This window comes from Artemia sp. Qi Xiang Cuo, chromosome 16 (genome assembly GCF_049724085.1).
Source record: "Artemia sp. Qi Xiang Cuo chromosome 16, ASM4972408v1, whole genome shotgun sequence".
In the NCBI taxonomy this organism is placed as follows: Eukaryota; Metazoa; Arthropoda; class Branchiopoda; order Anostraca; family Artemiidae; genus Artemia; species Artemia sp. Qi Xiang Cuo.
This window is the reverse complement of record NC_142809.1, coordinates 18,589,675-18,611,927: the sequence shown is the minus strand read 5'-3', so window position 1 is coordinate 18,611,927 and position 22,253 is coordinate 18,589,675. Positions and strand designations below refer to the sequence as shown.

Below are 22,253 nucleotides of genomic sequence, written 5' to 3'. Positions count from 1 at the left end.
TAAATAACTTCCCTCCCCCAAATGACACCCCTGTGAGTCACTATTAAAACTGGAAGCAAACAAAAGAAAAAAATCTTGTATACCTATGTGTTCCCATAATAAGACATATTATTGCTGGAGTATCTCAGCTATTTATCTCTTCAATTTCTAATAATTGTGTTTGGATGAATTAATATGAAATAAGCAAGGATACCACACAGGAGGATAGAGGAAGTCGTTATCTTCTCACCCTAGCCCCCTCCCTCTCCAAAGACCTAAAATTTTCAAAATCGCAATATTCCGCTATATTCGACAAAACGGTTGATGTTTTCTGGCTAAAAGCCTTTTTTCAAACCTTAAGCCTTTTCCAAGTTATATGAAAAAGCCGGAATTGGTGCATTCCTTCCGAAATCATGATGCAAATTTCAATCAAACCTCGGTACTCGATCATATTTCGTTCTAAAAGTCTGTTCCACAACCATATTGTTCAAGAAACCAATCATGTTTCCTAAAGCCTAAGAAGAGAAAACAAATGTCCAATGCTATAAAAAACAAAGAAATCTTCAACATATACTTATAACACGACGTTTGGTTGAGGAATGTGTTCGAAAACCGTGTGAACCAGTTGAAAACCAGTTCAAGAACATGTTCGAAAACCGAGATTTTGTATAAAAACAGTGGCATTTGACTCACAAATTTTCTGTTCAAAAGCCGATTTGTTTGAACTGCGAGATGTTCGAACCAAGGTTTGACTCGAAAGAGAGGTGATACAAATATATTATTGTACGTCAATTGCAACTATAAAACAACCAATGATACACTCACTTGTCATATTTTGGCGATCAAGGTAGCGAATAACCTCTGGGTATTGTTTGAATCTTCGACCACAAGGGGCATAGTAAGTGACATCGCCTCGTATGCCATTCCGACCTATTTAATAGATTAGAAATTAATTAGAGATACAACTCATTGCCAATAAGTGCAAGTGTCAAACGCACGTTGGTAGCATAATGAAAATGAAAAAGGGGAAGTTTATATGAGATATTCTGAATATTTGATTTTTGCAAAGAAATTTTTGTTTTGCCTGAAAATGGGTTTATTTTAGCGATTTTTCTTAAATTGCAATTTAATAATGATCTAATATAATTATGATTTGATGATAATGACATCCTATATACTAATACTTTTATTGCTTTTTTTCTTGAAGAAATTCAGCAATTTTAGTGTGCGAATTTCTTAACTTGTTGCGTATAGTTTTGCACATTTTTTTATTCATAAAAATTTTTCATTTGAGCAAATACTTGAGTTTTCAGCAGCTTTTCGTTCACCGATTTCACTTTTCCTGAAAAATAAAACACGTCAAACGCACGTGATTTGCCTTTTGAGCATTAAAAAGCACCAATAGAGACTGAAGCCGCCGGATAAAAGTAAAATAAAGTGCGACCTCACTTGAGAAAGCCATATGAAGACTTCACGCGAAAATTTTAATTTTACGGCCAGCAGGATTACGTTGTTTTTTTTTTTTTTTTTTTTTTTTTTTACGCCAGTAGGATTACGTTTAAAATAACTATGATCATCCTCTTCATGGCTTGGTAGGTTTCCTTCCATTGTCCGGCATGTACGAGTTCTTCAAAATAACGCTGTTCGTTTGTTGGTTGGCCTGCAACCCCGGGTTTCAGTATGGAACGTCTACGAACAAATAAGGATACTGCCAACTTCTGGACTACGAGAGCTATATACACTTTTGTTTATTTTTAGGGTACAAAATGATACAAATCTTTCGTGGTTTGCCAGTTTAGTTAGTTTGAGATCCATGACCCACAATTATGACATTCGATCTCCTGGAGAGACCCCACTGATTGTTTCGACCCGGTCGACTTTTCTTTGCTTCATAGGAGGATTAGAAGTTGGAATCATCTACATCAGAGTATTAAAAATAATAGTGATATTTCTGAGTGTAAGAGTACAATTAAAGAAATCCTTTTTATTAAGTATGAATTTTAATTCTTTTGTTGTTGTTGTTTTTGGGGGGATGCAAATAAATAATTGAGTAGCTTTATATGGCCTCGCGAGGTATAATATTAAGAGTAAAGTTGAATTTGTTTTTGTTGTAAGGTTTGTGATGCCGATTAAGATGTGCGATTTACATTAGTTGCTTTATAACTTATTTAGTCCTGTATTATTTTGTCATGTATTTTTGCCACTCCTAGATGAAAGTGTGAGCAAAATGAATGAAGTTTTAGAGGTTTTGCGACTTCAGGGTGCTAGAATTGGTTTGAAAATTAATGTTGGGAAGACTATGTCACTAAGGCTAGGAATAAGTGAAGATGAAAAGGTGACGTTGGGTAATGAAAAGCATTGATCAGGTGGGCAGCTTTACTTACCATGGTAGTATTATTAGTAAAGATGGTGGAAGCAGTGAAGATGTTAAAAATAGAATAGCCAAGCCTCAGGGTGTTTTTTCACAGTTGCAAAAAGTCTGGAAGAATAGGAAAATAAGTCTACAATCCAAGATTAGATTATTAGACGCTACAGTGATGACAGTTGTTAAGTATGACTCTGAAGCATGGGTTCTCCTAAGAGCTGAAGAAGATTTGCTAGATGTTTTCCAGAGAAATTGTTTAAGGATTGCTCTGGGTACCCGGCTGACTGACCGTATTTCAAACAATAGGCTATACAAAAAATGGGGTTCAATACCGCTCTCTAGGGCTATAATGAAAGAAAGGTTGAGGTGGCTAGGGCACATTGTGCGGATGAAGGATGACAGATTGCCGAAGGTTGTTCTTTTCGGCCAACCATCTAGGGCTAAACGGAAAGCAGGTTGTCCCCGTCTGGGGTGGGAGGACGTCATAAAGAAAGATTTAAAGGAAATGGGAACTTCGTGGGCGGGTGTAAAAAGGGAGGCTTTGAATAGATTGGGGTGGAGGAGGATCGTGCGTAGCTGTGTTGGCCTCAGGCGGCTTGGGGCTGCGGTGAGTTGTTAGTAGTAGTATATATATATATATATATATATATATATATATATATATATATATATATATATATATATATATATATATATATCTCATGAGGTAAAGCTTAGTGTTAAACACATATAGCAAAGTTTGTTGGTCGTTTTCTTGACGAAATTAACTGTCTTCAGTTAAAATCTAAATTTTCTGTTTGCAATGCCCATAGATCTAAAGCTAAGTCGCAAGCGACTTCATAACAAAAAAAGAACAACAGAAGAAGAAGAAGAAGACATAAGAAGAAAAAGAATAAGAAAATCATCCAAACGAAAAGAAGATCAACAAGAACATGCAAACTAAATATTACACAAGACAAACAAGACAGAATGCAAGCAGATCGTTACTTCAAGAAAACTTAAAGTACACTTTGTACTGAAAGTAGACAGTAGGCTGTTTATTTTAAAGCCGAAAAAAACTATAATTCCTATGTACAGCATTTTATTCCTCATTCTAACAAATATTTTATTTCTTGACTTTTTTTATCCTTTTAACTTTTTTGACTTTTGTTTACTTTAACATTTTTTTACTTTTAAGCAATTCTAGTTATTCTTGATTTTTGTTTTAACATGCTATTTTTAAACTGAATTGAAGCTGAATCTGCTTTATACTATAACTTAATTGTTTAATAATTTGTCTTTGAAACACAAACTCAGCGCCATAATTTTCAAATAGACATTTGATGTCTTACCTCTTAATATACTACACACAAGACCATGCCTACACAGGGGGATGAGGACCGTCGTAAGACCCTTTGAAGGACATATCCAAAAACAAAAAAATAGACGCATACGAATGTAACTTTTTTAAATTTTGAACCTCCTCCCCTTAAATAAGGTCTTATCTGTGTCAATGTTTGTTTGGAACCAAATCCAGAATATATTTCTATTTTCAAAGAAATTGTCTAAAATAAAAACTTGTTTTTGCACTATTAATTAAGAAATAAGAAATTAAGAAATATTAGGAAATATTTAAAACACTATGGGAAAGAAAAACACTATTAAGACATAATTAATTATCTAATAGAGTAATTATTTGAGTAGTCACAGAAATTAATTTTGAAAGATAGAATACAATCAAAAAAGTTTACAATAAGAATAGAGAAAATTGTTGTTAAAAAATTAGAAGAATAGTAAAAAAAAAATAAAAAAAAAGGAAAACTTACCAACCCCTTTGATAACAGTTTCCCTTTTCCAACCCATCGCTAGGGGTGCTCTTAATAGATCTTCATCTAGAATCATTTTTCGGCGACGACGTTTTCTAGGCTTTTTCGAATGGTTACCTTCTTCATAATTGTTGTGCTCAATCTCAAAGGATAAAAAAAAATCTTGTTAGCAAATGAATATTCTTATTGGCATGAAAAGGCATTTTTAGTTAGCTTCAAAAACACGGTCAATCCTCCCCCCCCCCCAACCCCCAAACAAAGAAATGGAAGTGCTCGTGCTGCTTTTTTTCAAATCCTACTACAAAATAACGAAAAACTGAAATTAGTTCAAGAAAAACCACTAAAACTATGCTTTCATAGGATTAAAACAAATCAGGTCAGTGCTTAAGGGAAGGACCATAGAGGCCTCCCTACTTTCATCAAAATTTAAAAATTCAGATATTAGCATTATAATTTCTTTCCTTGTATATATTTGTTTTTTTTCTGGGTTTTAATTCCCTCCTCCCTCGGAGAAATTCCTATATACACGCCTGAACACGCTTTTTAAGAGGTGGTTTGTGTGAAGGACGTACAATCATTTTACTACCACTAAAAAAATGAAACACCCGGAAATGGAACAAATTCGTCACAAAATGCTTCGTCACAAATTCGTCACAAGTGAATACAAAATATTTCGGGGAAAAACGTATATTCCATGTGTGTCATTAGAAACTAAGAAAGAAAATCTGAAAAAATATATTCAATTGTTCAGTTCTCAAAAAGCTTTGTATCAATTAGACTTAAAGTTTTAGTTCGCTTTTTTTGAAAATACACAAATATGATTTTACAAATTTGAATAAATAAATGAGTCACTAAGACAAAACTTCATAAAGCTGTTTCTCTAATTAGGAATCCCTTCAGTTTTTTTCCTTTCCATGTCTTACAATGGTCTATACTATTGTTATTTGTTTAATTTATCGATATAATAATTATTATTTTATTTCTTTAGGTGATAATAATTTCAGCCACTTCTCGCATAAGCAATTAACCTACCTCTTCGTCTCCACCGTGCTCATCGTCAGTATCCCCTTCAACGTCGCTTTCTCCATATGAGTCATGACACTCGTCAGTTGACTCACTTGCACGTGACTGTGGAGTTGCTGGCTTTATTATACTAAGTTCAGAAACCCGTTTGTCTACTGGTTTTCCAGACTGTCTGGATTGATCTCCTGCCACTGGATGAATAGTTATTGATAGTTCTTTCTATGGAAGAAAAGTACTTTAGTGGGAAAACGGAGAGATTAGTCCGCTCTCAGAAGAGAGCCAGACACGAGATTTATTGTATTTATTGTATTCTGGCTCTCAGAAGAGAGCCAGAATAAGCAAAAATTTTGCACAAGGAGCCGAAACGGAATAGCAAAACATGTTTTAAGTAGAAACCACAATTTAAGCTCTCAAAGGCGCAAAAGACGTCAAAATAAAACTGTTTCACCCCCTGGCTCATCTAAAATCTATTCATAGCTAGAATTCACGATTTTCAAAGATTCTTCATTTGGCTGTCTCAAAACTACTAAGTTTTTTAGGATAATACCACATTTATGTCAGTGTTGCCACATTGAACAGAGAAATGGACGAATCGCCAGGTGAAGGAACACATGTTCAGAATTTATTCAGAGTATATAATCAAAAGGGACCATAGGTAAACATAGGTACCATACACCATAAACACCCCATGTAGGTGTTTTCAAATGTGCTTGAGTACGCAGAATATTCTCAAGTGAAATTTAAAATGAACTTGGCAAATCTGGCATCTAGTGAAAATTATTTGGCATTCCGATTTTTTTTTTTTTTTTTTTTTTTTTTTAATAAACTGTCCTTTAGTGAATATCGATGTGATTGTACTAAAACAAAGATCCAATCAATTGCTTTGACGCTTCAACAAAAAAAAAAAAATCAAAATTTGACCTGTTGAGATTGGCTTTGAACGGCTCAATCTTAAAAATTTAAAGAAGAGGGCAAAAAATCTAGGAAAAAAGGGAGCAAAAGAAAGGGGGCAATTCAGGCGAAGAAATGATGAAATATTTATGGAAACAGTTTGAGCAGAATAGCAAAATCAATAAACATTCAGGGTACACAAGGCTAGCAAACCTGCTCAGGCATAAAAAAAAAATATAATGATAAATGAATGTATCAGATGCCAATTTGACCGAGCAGCAGAAAAAGCAAGAAGGAGATTTATAGTCAGTTTTGATTTTTATGTATTAATCATAAAAAAAAAACTGACGGCAAAAAAGATTGTCGTGTTTCGGCAATAATTGTTGTTTTTAGATAATACCGCTAAAATCTTATTATAGGTAAGATTCTACCAAATGCTTTAACGAATAGACCAACAAAAGTAAAATATAAAAATCGACTTGGTCAGTTTAGCTTCTGAAAGACTCATATATGTATGTAGTGAATTGTTACAAACAAACAAATAGAAAAGAAGATATGGATTAAAGAGGAATATAAAGATAAAAGAAAAGATTCATTTGAACGTAACACATTTATAAGGACCTAAAACCAAGAAATAAATCACACTGTTCTATATTATCTGGCCAAGAAATTGAGATATATATATATATATATATATATATATATATATATATATATATATATATATATATATATATATATATATATATATATATATATATATATATATATATATATATATATATATATATATATATATATATATATATATATATATATATATATATATATATATATATATATATATATATATATATATATATATATATATATATATATATATATATATATATATATATATATATATATATATATATATATATATATATATATATATATATACAGTGTATATATATATATATATATATATATATATATATATATATATATATATATATATATATATATATATATATATATATATATATACGTGTGTGTGTGTGTGTATATGCATATATACACACACATGCATGCACACACACACACACACACGTATATATGTATATATATATATATATATATATATATATATATATATATATATATATATATATATATATATATATATATATATATATATATATATATATATATATATATATATATATATATAATATATAAAATAAAAAATAATATATATATATATAAATAAAATATCAAATAAATAATATATATATAAATAAAATATCAAATATAAATATAAAATATTAAATAAATAAATATATAAATAAATATCAAACAAATAAATATATAAATAAGATATATAGAATAAAAATAAATAAAATATTAAAAACCAAATATGTATCTATATAATCTGATGAAATTTAATTATTCGTTCATTTATTGACAAAAATAAAATATAAAGTTTTATTACATAAAATGAAAGAACCGACATCAGTTCTTATAGCTAAAGCTCTTCAATTATAACAGTCCTTTAATTTACTTTTGATATGCATTCAGTTAAACCATGGCAAACAAGAATAAAATTATTCTCCACAATGTTAAATGATACAAAATGATAAATCGACACAAGCATCCCATAAAAGGTTTCTTTTTAGACTTAAAAAGACTTTAGAGGAAGAACAAAAACATTTATTTATTACTACTACATCTACATTTATTATTACATCAAGAAATGAAGGTGGCACAGAGGAGAGAGAAAAAACAAACATTTATATTATAAGGACATCGTCCACAGTCCTCGGATTCCACGGACATGACATTGATTATTGCACCATCAATACTCAATGCAACACTTTTTTTTCTTTAAATGCAACAATCAAATCGGATATCCTAAGACAATGAAAAAAGTGCTAGTGTTAACTAATTGTCTAAGTGTTTTTATAGTTGTTAATAGCTTAAAGTGTTTTATGAGTTCTTAAATGTGTTCCGCAGTTTCTATTGAGAAGCGAAAATTTATTAACTTGACAGCAATGAAGATATTTATAAATCCAAATGAGATTAAGAAAAAAAGATATTCAAATTGCATTCAGGCACTTAAGGCCAAATTGTGCTTCAAACAAATCATAACTAATTATATTTTGAAAGATATGTGTGTTTTATAAACACTAGACAGTTTTAACTAGGAACTTAGAGTTTTAGACAGCTAACTTTCCTACAGCATTGGCGTCGTAATGTAACAGCGATAATTCTGCGATATCAAATCTTGCCAGGTGGATATTTTAAGAAATATAAAAAAAATTGGTTGAGGATGGAGATAACGAACAAATAAGGACAAAGAAATTCTTCACTTTTTCAATTGTCACAACTACTAGGAAAACATTTTTATTCCTGTACAAGTTTAAGTTCCTAGATTATTGAGTTGTTCCAATTATTTCTCACGTAATGACTGTCGTATCGACATTTTGACTGACGAATTCAGACGATTCGAACTGGATTTATTAGGAGTTTCAGAAACTCATATCCCAGGGGTAGGAAGCATGAAATTAGGTGATATAGAATTTGTTTACTCAGGCCGGAAGGATGGGGTAAATAGACAGGGAGTAGGGCTCATGATGAATAAGGAAGCTGCTAAGTCTTGTTTAGGCTGGGAAGGTATTAATAATAGAATACTAATTGCTCATTTTATGAATAAAAAGTTCAGGGTATCAGTTATAGTAGTATACGACCCTGTAGAACGGACTGCCGGAGATACTAGGGACTCAGATGAATTTTACTTACAGTCACAGGAGCAAATATACTAGGTCCCAGGTAGAAACATGATGTTATTACTGGGATATTTTAATGCTCAGGTTGGTAGAAATAGGAATAGACGGTATCCCAGCCTAGGTAAATTTGGTGTAGGAAAAGAAAACAGTGATGGATACAGACTTTTGCAATTCTGTAGGTATAACAATTTAGTTGTAACCAACGCAGTGTTTGCTCATAAAATGGCTCATAAATTAATATAGTATTCATGTGGTGGTAAGATAGCAAAAGTTACTGATTATGTTACTGTAAACCAGAACCTGACAGAATGAATACAGGATAATAGGGTATAGGAATGCCTTTACTGATGTAAAAAGTAAAGATCACCATCTAGCAGTGTCAACGGTTAATTTAAAGTTCAAATATCGGAAGGGTAACAATCTTTCGGGACGTCATTATGCTGGTAGACTCCAGGATGAGAATTTAAGAGAAACTTTCCAGGGACAGTTGAATACGGAACTTCAGAGTTTAAAATTTTATAATGTCGAAGATGGTTGGAATGATCTTAGAAAAACAGTTTGTGAAGTTGCTTAAGGTGTATTAGGGAAGAAAGCTAGAACTGCAGCTAAGAATATTAGTGAAAAAGCTTTATGTTTATTAGAAAGGAGAAAGGACTTGTACAAGAATTATCTGAATGATAGATTTTATGAAAACAAAAGAAATGTAAAGAGTGGAGAAAGCACTTAAATATGAACTAAGGAGGTGTGAAGTGGAGGCCATGGATAAAATTGCCGAGGATCTGAAAGATGCAGCTAGACGGCATAATAGTAAAATATTGTACTGGCACTTTAACAAATTGAGAGGGAGTAGTCAATCCGGACTTGTCCCAGTTAAAGATAGGAATGGGGTCGCAATTAGCGATAAGGAAAAAACTAAAGAGAGATGGGCCGAACATTTTGAGAACTTGCTTAACCAAGATAGAGTTGCAGGAAAAAATATAGAGGAAAATGAAAAAGTACGTGATACTTTAGATGTGAAGGAAGATTTGTTTTGTGAGGAGTAATTAGCAACAGTACTAAAAACGTTAAAGAATAATAAGGTTCCAGGTGCTGATAGGGTGGTAAATGAATTTCTTAAATATGGTGGCTTTGAGGTCAGAAATAAGTTATTGAAGATTATGAATATGGTTTTTCAAAAAGGAGAAGTACCTAACGATTTTAGGAACACCTTAATTAAGACACTTTATAAGAATGGTGACAAAAGTGAGTGTGGTAATTATCGAGGCATTAGTCTGGTCTCTGTAGGTAGTAAATTACTTAGTAATATGATACTTTTTAGACTGAGAGATGCCGTAGACAAAGTTTTAAGAGAAGAGCAGTGCGGTTTTAGAATAGTTAGAGGATGTGTTGACCAAATTTTCACTCTTAGGTTAATAATTGAGAAGTGCCTAAGTTTTCAAACACCTTTGGTCCTCAGCTTTATAGATTATGAGCAAGCGTTCAATTCTGTTGATAGAAGAGCTTAGTAATGGTTTTATCCTTGTATGGTATACCAGACAAATACATTAAAGTGATTAGCGCTATGTACGAGAATAACACTGTTGCGGTTAAAATAGGAAATGAGGTTAGCAGCTGGTTTCGTATTAAATCAGGAGTTAAGCAGGGTTGTGTTCTATCCCCCTTTATATTGATTATTTTGATTGACTTTGTTTTAAGGAGCACAGGAAAGGCAATGGGAGACCACGGAATCAAATGGGGAGGAAAAAGTCTCCTGGACTTGGATTATGCTGATGATTTAAGCATCCTAGATGAAAGTGTGAGCAAAATGAATGAAGTTCTAGAGGTTTTGCGAGTTCAAGGTACTAGAATAGGTTTGAAAATTAAAGTTAAGACGACTAAGTCACTAAGGCTGGGAATAAGGGAAAATAAGAAGGTGATATTGGGTAAGGAAACGATTGATCAGGTGGGCAACTTCACTTACCTTGGTAGTATTATTAGTAAAGATGGTGGGATCAGTGACGATGTTAAAAGTAGAATATCCAATGCTCAGGGTGTTTTTTCACAGTTAAAAAAAAGTTTAGAAGGATAAGAAAATAAGTCTGCAAATCAATATTAGAATATTAGAAGCTACAGTGATGACAGTGGTCAAATATGGCTCTGGAGCATGGGCGCTTCAAAAAGCAGATGAAGATTTGCTAGATGTTTTCCAGAGAAATTGCTTATGGATTGTTCTGGCTACCTGGATGACTGACCGTATTTCAAACAATAGGCTATACGAAATATGTGGTTCAATACCACTTTCTAGGGCAATAATGAAAAAAAGGTTGAGGTGGCTAGGGCACGTTGTGCGGATGAAGGATGACAGATTGCCGAAGATTGTTCTTTTCGGCCAACCGTCTAGGGCCAAACGGACAGCAGGTCGTCCCCGTCTGGGGTGGGAGGACGTCATAAAGAAAGATTTAAACGAAATGGGAACTTCGTGTGCGGGTGTAAAAAGGGAGGCTTTGAATAGATTGGGGTGGAGTAGGATCGTGCGTAGCTGTGTTGGACTCAGGCGGCTTGGTGCTGCGGTGAGTTGTTAGTAGTAGTAGTAGTAATGATTATCATCTCAGCGATATAAACAATATATAATAATACATACATTATAATATATAGTACATAATAATATATATAATATAATATCATAATAAAATACAATAATATAATATATATAGTAATATATATATATATATATATATATATATATATATATATATATATATATATATATATATATATATATATATATATATATATATATATATATATATATAAAAAATAATAATATAATATATATATATATATATACGTAGATTAAATCAAGCACTTACTGAGAATGGGGACATAACATTATTTCCTTGAAGCATAAATAAATGCTGCTGTAAAGCATCCAAGGCTGCTAAGGGGTTGCTAGTTGGTGTTGAAGAATAAGCAGGTTGTGATAATCCACTTTTCGTAGATGAAGGGGTATCTGCCCTTTTTGAAGAGGGTGCTGGACTAGATGGTTGATACTCCACTTCTTTTACGGGGGTGCTGCGAAAACTAGATGTCTCCAAATCTTGACTACCTGTAAAATAACCTTATATTTGCTTTGTTAATAAGTATAGGCTTAGCCAATGTATTACTGTTGAATGAACATCCTATGAGCTTATTAAATTAAATGGAAAAATACACATTGGTCGACAATCTTTTGTATTTTTTATGCATCTATTTTCTATTTTCTTCATATTTGTATTATTTTTTTATTTGTATATATATTTATATTTTTGTATATAGCCATTTTCAGGATCGTAATTTTTGTCATAATTTTAATTTTAATCTATGCTTTTGGCCCTTCACTCAAATTAAAGATTTATTTTGACGATAATTTATAGATTTCCCTTTTGGCCATAAAAGACGTCCTTCCGAGACGTCCGACTTGAAATTTAGAATACATTAAGTAAGCAACTAACCCATTCCATTAGTGAATTATATTAACATCAACTTGGCTTTGGATCAAATTCTCTTTCGCGACTAAGACAATGGTAACAAGATGGTAATAATAATAATACTTATTATAACAACAATAATATTATTGGACTTCAAAGCCGATATTTACGTACAAAATGTAAATATAGCACTAAAATGGCAGCTCAAACTAAAGCTCACATAAGAATCAAAGTAGTTCTCAGACCGGTCCCAAGGCACTCCCCCTTCCTAATAAATTTTAAAATGGTGCCCCAAAAGTGCATTCGATATTTTTACCCTCCCCCTATGGGTTTCACAGGTTTTATAACTAATACTAGTTCATTTGAAGCGGTTCGGGTTCAGTGTGAATTCCATGATACTTGTTTTCAAGGCATATTTTCGACTCATCATTGAATATGCGCGCCCAATGCGAGGCCCTAGTGCACAATTGAGCGCTGGGATGGGTCAAGATATCAAAGCTATCCGAATTCAGACCCGTAAGATTATGTTGGATCAGGCTTTCACTACTTAGAACAATGTGCTTAAGGTTCTTGGCCTCGAGTCGCTTTTTAACCACCGTCAGAGACTTATTTTTGCCATTTCCTGCTCCGTAGCAGCAAACACAGGACGATCCTGCCCCCGCTAGCCCCCGTTACATCCCGTACCCGGAGACAATACAAGCCCAACCCAGTGACTTGTTGTACGACTTACGACCAGTATTCCGTTGTCCTCTTTCTTATAGACATGGTTAACCATTTCTACAGGAAGCAAAACGATTCTACTCATTTTTTGCTGTTATAATATGTTATTTAACTTTGCCACATTTATTAAAACCCTCGTTATTAGTGCTTTTAGTGCTAAAAAGAGTAAGTTTAATGAAATATGTCTATGTGTATTTGCAGCTAATTGGGACCAAGGTTGGCCACGCCCTTGAAGAAGGTTTTAAGGTAATCCCATGCATTGATATAAAGCTCGAAGATGGGGAAACTGGAGATAGAAGAAGTTGAGATAACTCGAACCTTGTCTAGTCTAACAACCTTAATGATTTAAACTAGAAACCTTGGGTTGATCTTAGAAAGTTAGTGAAGCGCAGCACCTAACCTAACAGCAGCACCGTAAACACGGCCCTTCTGCGCTGCCGTTCGAAATAGGCAGTACTACAGAAACATTTTCCTTACTTGGTAACAAGGTAATATAGATGCAGATTCTAAAGGTATGACATCGCGAGGGGGGGGGGGGGAGTAACTCATGAACTTAAAAATATGAGGTTTTTCACCAAAAACATTAAGATAAACAACGATAATATATTTAGAATTAAAAAAAAAACCTTTTTCGTCTTTTTGAGTATGAAATGCGTCAATAGGAAGACATTTTTACACACGAAAAGCAAACAACATGGGAAGCCAGAGAAAAAGCAGAAATACAGTTATTAAAAACACTTTAAACACAGTTATTAAAAACGCTTTAAGCCATTAAAAACACAAAAACGGTCACACAGTTATTTAAAACTATTAAAATACCAACATATTAATTTGTCATTGTCTTTTAGATACATATTTTTTTCACAAGGCAGTAGGAACACGGCAAAGGCTATGGAGGAATAGGGAATCAAATGGAAAGGTAAAATACTCTCTTAGACTTAGAATATGCAGACGATTTGATTGTCCTAGATAAAAATGTTAGTAAAATGAGTGAATTTTGGAGATTTTAGAGTTCAGGGTACAAGAATAGATTCCGAGTCAATTTTGAGAAAACTAAGTCACTTAGACTAGGAATAAACGAGGGTAAAGAGGAGATGGTGGAGAAAACAAGAGAGTTGAGGAAGTGGATAGCTTTGCTTATCTGGGTAGTACTATTATTAAAAATAGTGGATGCAGTGAACGTGTAAAAAGCAGAATAGCCAAGACACACGGCATTTTTTCACAGTCCAAAATTTTTTGGAAGAATAGAAAGATAAATCTGGGAACTAAGGCTAGAATATTGGGAGCCACGGTCACGTATAGTTTGAAAATATTGGTGCTTCGAAAGGCCGAGGAAGATTTGTTAGCTGCTTTCCATTGGAATTGTCTAAGGATAGTCTTATGTACTCATTTGTCTGACCGTATATCAAACTATCCATTGCCCGAAAAATGTGGTTCGACCCAACACTGTAGGACTATAACAAAAGAAAAATCAATATGTCTGAGCCACATTTTAAGAATGAAGGATGTCAGACTATCAAACAGTGTCCTTTTCGGCTATCGATCAGGGGCCAAACAAAAAATAGGTCCTAACCGAAGGAGCTGGGAAGAGACCATAAGGAAGGGTTAAATGAAATTGAAACTTCCTGGAAGAAGGTACAGCCGGAAGCTTTGATTAAATTGGTGTAGAGAAGTAATGCGTGCAGCTGCGTTGGCCTCAAGCATCTTGGTGCTGCAGTGAGTTGTTAGCAGCAGTAGTAGCAGACATAGCAAAAAAAAATTGTTTAAACTTACTCTTAGCATCAGGAATGGGACTATCATAATCATTCGACTTCAGTGACAAGTTTAACGGTGTCGAACTATCCTCCTCGATGACACTTTTTGTCTCAGGAACTATTCCATTATCTTTCCTCATCTTTAAGTCCAGTGCAGTTGTTACTTCTTCTTCATCTTTAACTAAATGTCTAACAGGAGATTCTATTTTTTTAAGATAATCTTCGTCTTTGGAAGGCAGAGTTTTCTCGAAGGGACTTGAGCGAAATCCTAGTAAAGCACTTGGAGGTGGGTCTCGTCTTGGCACTTTTCCTGATACTCTTATAACATCAGTTTCAGCGGGAAGTTTAAAAAGTCCATTGCTGCAATAAATATATAAAACAGAAATAATATACGATATTATTACGATTTACTGTACAAACACAATACAATATATAAATATAATAGATATATTTTGTAAATATATAAAATAGCTAAAAATAAATATGGGAAAAAATAAAATTCTATAGATAAATTTTCGTTGTCCAAAAAATTTCTTTTGGCGTTTGCAGAATTGCTTTTCATAAGGCTCAGCGTTGTAATGAAAACAAACTAAGAGCATTTAGACTTCTTTTTTTTATATTTTTTTTCTATAGAAAATAAATTTGTTTATTTGTTATCAAGGAAATCAGGTCATTCGGGTGAGACAACCATCGTAAGTTACTTAATCTACATACTACTATAACTTATTTTTGTTATATAACAATTAATAATTAAAAATACGTTACTTCTGTCCCACTCAGTGGATTAAAGCTAGAACAAAAATAGAACTATAATTATAAGGACAAAACTGACAAATAAAATTTATTCAACACGAAATTAACAAAATAAGACGTAGACTATGACACCCCAGAAAATCTAATGAGTCCATCCTCACTGTTAGAATTTCTTATCATTTCAAACCACTCTCTTCAAATCAGATGCAGCATTATTATTCATGTTTGGGGCGGGCAAATTCATAAAATCAAAATTAAGGGAAAAAATTAGAAGAAACAGACAAATTAAGGAAAAACAGACAAAATTAAGGAACAAATCATAAAAATCATATTTTGAAGAAAGGAGGGAAAGGAAAGGGCAAAGCCCACCTTTAGCGCTTGAAAACCAAGCTCACCAGTCATTTCACGTTGTAATTCTTAAATCCAAAGAATTCAACTTCAAAATCATTCAGAAATATACATTTAGACATCTGATGAAACGAATTTTCATTAGAAGAAATAGCCTAATGATGTGCCTTATTGTTCTCCCTTATAATTAATTTTCTGACTTAAATTTGTTTTTAATTATTACGGTAAGATAAATGTTATCCATAAGTACTAGAAAGTTCGAAGGTATTTTTCAGATTCCCTAAAAGGCTAATTATCATTTAATATAGGCGAAAAAAAACCATCCACGTACGTATTACACTACGTCCATACATACAGGAAAAAAAGAGAAAGGAAAGAAGAAAAGCAGATAAAAAGAGAGCAGAAAACGAGGACATTCCAACTTGGAAAAAGAAAGAGAAAAAGTCGTCTGATAATCAACAAATGCTGAAGATTAGAAACCAGGGTGACAAACATCCCAAAATAAAACCGTACATCAACTATCAAACACGCATCAACCTATTCCAGAAACGGTAAATTATAGTGTATATAATTTTTCATATCCTTTTTTATGACATGGCGTCCCTATAAACTTACAGGCTGATACGCTACCAGTCAACATTTTACCTAGACTTTATTCCTAGAGTTGTGCCTGTTGAATTTCCTTTTAGCAGAATCAACAGGTGAATTTTCAGGCATAGTCTTCCTTAGAAGACCATTCCCAAATTGAGATACAGCGTCTTTCAAAGCTGTTCTTCAAGCACTCAGCACCTGGACTCACATCTTTCAGGAAATCCAACCGTGAAGTAATGTTCATCAGTTGCCTATCAAGTCATCACACATGCCACAGACATCACACATGACTACCTAGATATCAACACCTAGGGACTATTTATGCCACATACAAGACATCACGTATGCCACAAATATCACACATGACTACCTAGATATCAACACCTAGGGACCATTTATGCCACATACAAGACATCACGTATGCCACAAATATCACATATGACTACCTAGATATCAACACCTAGGGACCATTTATGCCACATACAAGACATCACGTATGCCACAAATATCACACATGACTACCTAGATATCAAGACCTAGGGACCATTTATGCCACATACAAGACATCACGTATGCCACAAATATCACATATGACTACCTAGATATCAACACCTAGGGACCATTTATGCCACATACAAGACATCACGTATGCCACAAATATCACATATGACTACCTAGATATCAAGACCTAGGGACCATTTATGCCACATACAAGACATCACGTATGCCACAAATATCACACATGCCTACCCAGACGTCAATATTTATGCATCATTATATGCCACATACAAGAAGTCACAAATGTCACGGATATCACCCATGCCTACCGAAAAATCAACCCTTAGAATTCATTGTATGCCACATACAAGACATCACACATGCCACAGATTTGGTGTGTAAGTAAATATCAATGCTCAGGCATCATCATAAGCCACATATAAGACATCACAGATGTCACGGACATCGCACATGCCTAGCTAGGCATCAATACTTAGGCATCCTTACATGCTACATACAGAAAATCACATACGTCATAGACATCACACATACCTACATACACATCAATACTTACGCATCATTATATTTGAAAAATCAGTGGCGCTTACAAAAGAAAAGATACAAGTTCCACTGGTCGAAAATGGTGATGTCTAGGAAGTGACGCCTAGCTAGGCAAGTTCAAAAATACGGCTTTTAAGTGCCATTTTCATGTGTAAAACAAAAAGAGAAAGAACTCTCACGATGAAGACAATAACAGGGACTACGGCCCGTAGAAGAAAAAGACAAAACTAAAGCGACGCGGATGTTTCACCTGCATAAATTAGGGCATCGTCAACGCTAAGAAAACAAATATAAAAACTAAAATAGCCTAAAATAAGCCAAGAAATAAAAACAACAAATATTTACATATATATAATTGTCGCTACTGTGAATGAACGCTACAGAAGCTAAATAGAGTTGCTGCAATGAGAACACTAAAGCGACTTCCCATTTATGCTTAATTAAATCTAGTTGTTCTTTAATTTAAATCAACAATGGATTAAAAGTACACGCTATAAAATTTCATCTTGACTATAATTGTTTGAGATTCAGACACGAGTTAGAGTTTCGTGTTGTTATCGGAAGAAGCACAATTCGACACAGAACTTATCGCTATGGCGCAAAAAATAACCCACTTCAGAATGTATATCATCAGAAAATGTCTTTCTTTTCTGTGTTTTAATTATCTTTGTTATTTCTTTTGACTTCCCTTTTATTGTTTATTTTCTATTTCATTGATTATTAATATCTGTTTTACTTTAGTTTTTATGTATCTAGTCTTATGAAATACGTTTTTATGGGGTAGGGGTGAGTTATATGGGTACAATTTTCGGGTGGGTAAAACCCTGCCCAAATTTTTGCGAAAGGGAGATGACACAAGTTTAAGAAAAGTTGGGTTTTTTTCAGAAAAATTTCACATTTTTTAAAAAATATTACAAAATCTAGCCTTTTTATATATTGTTCAAAGAAAGGAAGCCAAACACCCGGTATTTCCCTTGCACTTCCTTTTATGACTAGCTGACGAGCGGTAGCACTATGAGGTGAGTTTTATTTTCAGCTTCATATAAACTCAAAAATAAAAATAAAACTTAAGAAAATGCATTGTAAAACAATTTTGAAAATGCATCGTCTAACAACTTTGAAAATAAAAATCATCCCCAAAAGAAATACGTTGGCTTTCCCAAATGGGGCCCATGAATAGCCTACAGAATTACCTAAGGAAATAGTAAAAAGGATATACTAATGCTAAAGCAGCAGTTGACCAACCTTTTAGAGCTAGATGAGCCTCTGTCAACAACTTTGGATGGTTTGGAGGTTGGCAACGACTGAGTCATTATTCCTTTCTTGTCCGGTGTTGCATTTGTATAAAATGGCGGTAAGTAAGAGTTCTGCGAAGGTGCACATGACTTGGATGAACGTGATGCACCAACTAAAAAGAAAATGCAAATAACCATGCAAAAAAGGCAAAAATGCAAAAAAATATATTTTTTTTTTTGGTGTCTATGATGTAAAGACTGGAAGATAACCACTGAAAGTCTAAAATAAATGTATAGATTTGTTGTATTATTTTTTTTCAGAGTTTGAATGACCATATCCAAATTTTAAACTTAAAATTCAAAAAACGAACTAAAAACTAAAATAGAGTTTTAACAACATCAGTTTTATTTGATTTTTGTAATAAGAAGTTCCCATAAAATGAGGAAAATTTAGGACTTCAGAGTAAATGCCCCGAAACCCCCTGCCCTTATGTATTTACCTGGGTACAAATACCAACATCTAATAGTGTGAAGATTTATGATTTATCATAGAATATCAAAAGTTTATCAGAATTAATACACCTGTTACTACCATGAACAAAAAAAAAAAATTCAGAATGGGTTGTACAAAATTTTTCCAGTGAGGGAGAGTTCAAACCCGAAAACGGCCTTGATAGTCATATATGTTTTTGTTTAGAGATGATCGTACTGAACCAGTGTCCCTAGATAAAGGGTTCATACAGGGTAGTTAGGGTACATTTAAATAGAAATTTTAAGCTCTAGTCCCTTTTTAAGGAAAAACGTGATTCTCCCACATCATCGCGTCGTTTTCGGACATCTTGTGCTGTAAACAGAAAATTTTTAGCCACAATTTGAGGTCAAATGTTTCGATTTTCAGGAGGCTCTATCAGGAATGGAGGCATTTACCCCTTAGCCTCCCTTTATTTGAAAAAAAATATATTATGAAAATTTTCAAAATGGGTTCCAAGGGGATGACAGCCCCACCCCCACCTCAAAATGAAGATAGATTTTAAGCACCAATGGAAAATTATATTTAGAAGCTTGCCAGCATAGGGGTGAAAAAAAATGTAAGGCAACGGCGGTAGGTTTCATAGTCCATAGCGGCGGTGCTGACCTCCGTGTCACACCTCTTCAGCCAAGAAGTCTCAAATTTGTCCGGAAAACCTTAGTCCCTTGAAGGACTTGAAAATTTTAAATCATTTCTTATCCCCTCCCATTCCCCATCCCTTAAATTTTTAGAGTTCATTTTTTTAATTGGTGCCCGTGTCAACATAAAGGTCGTAAAATAGAGTGAAGGCTCATCCAAACCAAGTTTATTCCATTTATTATCTTTTATTCCAAGTTAATATTTTATTCCATTTTTCCAAGTTTTATTCTATTTTATTCCAAGTTAACCTTTTTTAAAGATTCAAAAAGAATATGCCTGAATAAATTGCCATTTTCAGTATCTTATACCATGGAACACAATTTTAACCCAAACTGGGCCAAAAATCAAAACATTATGAAAAAGTTATTCTGTTTAAGTTATGGAAAACCTTCTAAAAGTCTACCAATGTCCAGGGGCACGACCCTAAGAGGTGATGTGTTTCGTTATCAAGCTATTTTTCATGCAGTCAAATATTTGATTATCGGAAATAAATTGGCAAATGCGCAGATATTGAATTCAAGCAATTGACATGAAAGGAGAGAAAATGGCGTTAAAACATCAATGAGCAGATATCACGATAAGTCTGAGAGATATTAACATTCCCCTTAATTCATTGCCCTTAGCACCAAAATCTAACTTGCGGTTAGAGAGAGTTGGCGCAATTCAAATGAATTTTGAAAATCAGTTCTTGCAAATTTTAGCGTAAAGATTGCCCCCTCCCATTATATTTCTTATAATTTCTCTTCGTTTCAAATTTTAATTTCAGTCTATACTTCCATGAGAAAAAACAGTTTCTTAACTTTAATCTTAATATAAAATATCAGTAGTATATCCTGAAATTGGTGCAAAAAGCTCAAAAATACGCGTTCGTTTCTGGAATTTGTTCTGTTTTGGTTTTATCCTACTTAGTCCTTTAACTTTTTTTGGCGTTTAATTTTTTCTTATTTTATGGGTATAGACTTTTCTGTTATTTTTGACTGTAAAAAAATGAATTTGGAGAATACCATGAAAGTTTTTGTAGAAAAAAAATAATTTACTTATATATGTAAGTTGTTACTTACCTAAAGATGCATATTGTGCAGCAAGAATCTCTTGGGCAGCCATTAGTTCTTGAGCATTACCCTGACGCATCCCTGCTAACTGAGAAAAGTGCAGCCGTTGAAGATACTCTTGTGCTGCCATTTGTGAAGCCGCAAGTGACCACCAAGCTGCTCCTAAAACATGGCATGAATTGAAACATCCACAAATAAATTTTTTCCAAAATGTATCTTTGTTCTTCCTAAACCATGCGGTTGTTAGGGCAGTGCAACATTTTCGCCAGTGTTGCCACATTTCACCGTGAAAATAGATGAACAAAACTAACAAAATGGAAAGAAATAATATCCTTGGTCTTTCAAAAATAGTTCAAAATATTGAATTTTTGAGTTCAAAAATATTGAGTTCAAAACCAGGGGTGGTTTTGAACTCCCTGTTTTCAAATAAAAGGTTTTCCCTGTTCCCTGTTCCCTGTCCCTGTTCCTTGTCTCCCTGTTCTCAAATAAAAGGTTTTCCCAAAGCATAAATTAATTATTGGCCTAGGGTGCAAAACGTTAATTTCTCAAACAATTCGATTTTTAAGTACCTTTCGGTAAGCGACATTTTCTCAATCGAAAAGAAATATTTTCATGCAGTCGGCATGCCTTACAGTACCTAGAACATCAAAGTAAAATACTTTTTGCCTCTTGGACCTATCTTAGATCTATTAATATCTGAAAACCACCATTTTCTAGATGTGTCTTTTAGTTGTTTTAAAGTTACAAAGTCTTCAGGGGAGTATCATATGCTTGTCCCCCTTGTAAAGATGAAGATGAAGATTTGTAAGTGCCCAGTGCTCTTTGATTTAAGGGGAAAATATTTACATGGGATTGATTTGCTGCTTCCTGGTATTCTACCCAAGTAGTAACCCAACCACAACTCAAGTTGGTGGGTGTATAGATAAAAACTTAGAAAAAAAAAATTTTAATGCTTGAGTTATCTGGTTTGCAGATTATGTATGTATTGTTTTGTAATTTGTTTTGTTAGGATCTCCTTGTTTTGCATGAATTTTTTGTTGTGTATGAAATACACTTTGGCTTTTCGAATACACTGATCTATCTATTTTTGTCAGCGTTGCCAAGGTGAAACGTGAAAAAAATACGCAAAAGCTTTTTTTAATTTTACAACGCTTTACGTCAATTCAAAACGTAAATATCTTATAGTTCAAACATTAACAATCTGTTGATTCCCAAAGACACCTACACCTTAAAAGAAAAGTTACACTCTCTTAAACATATTGAGGTCAAATGTTTTAGCTCATTTTTTGCTCGTTT

General features: G+C 33.4%; 1 protein-coding gene across 2 annotated transcripts in view; it reads right to left on the bottom strand.

The window, feature by feature from the left end:
- The window catches only part of LOC148942652 (bromodomain adjacent to zinc finger domain protein 2B-like), a 180,474-nt gene that overhangs the window by 120,877 nt on the left and 37,344 nt on the right, over nucleotides 1–22,253 (bottom strand). For both annotated transcript variants that reach the window (XM_089102192.1, XM_089102193.1), the window contains exons 4-10: nucleotides 20,967–21,119; nucleotides 18,748–18,910; nucleotides 14,771–15,111; nucleotides 11,681–11,916; nucleotides 5,182–5,391; nucleotides 4,150–4,291; nucleotides 805–909 (exon numbers count right to left, since the gene is read on the bottom strand). In XM_089102192.1, coding sequence (XP_088958318.1) covers nucleotides 805–909; nucleotides 4,150–4,291; nucleotides 5,182–5,391; nucleotides 11,681–11,916; nucleotides 14,771–15,111; nucleotides 18,748–18,910; nucleotides 20,967–21,119 — 1,350 coding nt within the window. The remainder of the gene's footprint in view (nucleotides 1–804; nucleotides 910–4,149; nucleotides 4,292–5,181; nucleotides 5,392–11,680; nucleotides 11,917–14,770; nucleotides 15,112–18,747; nucleotides 18,911–20,966; nucleotides 21,120–22,253) is intronic.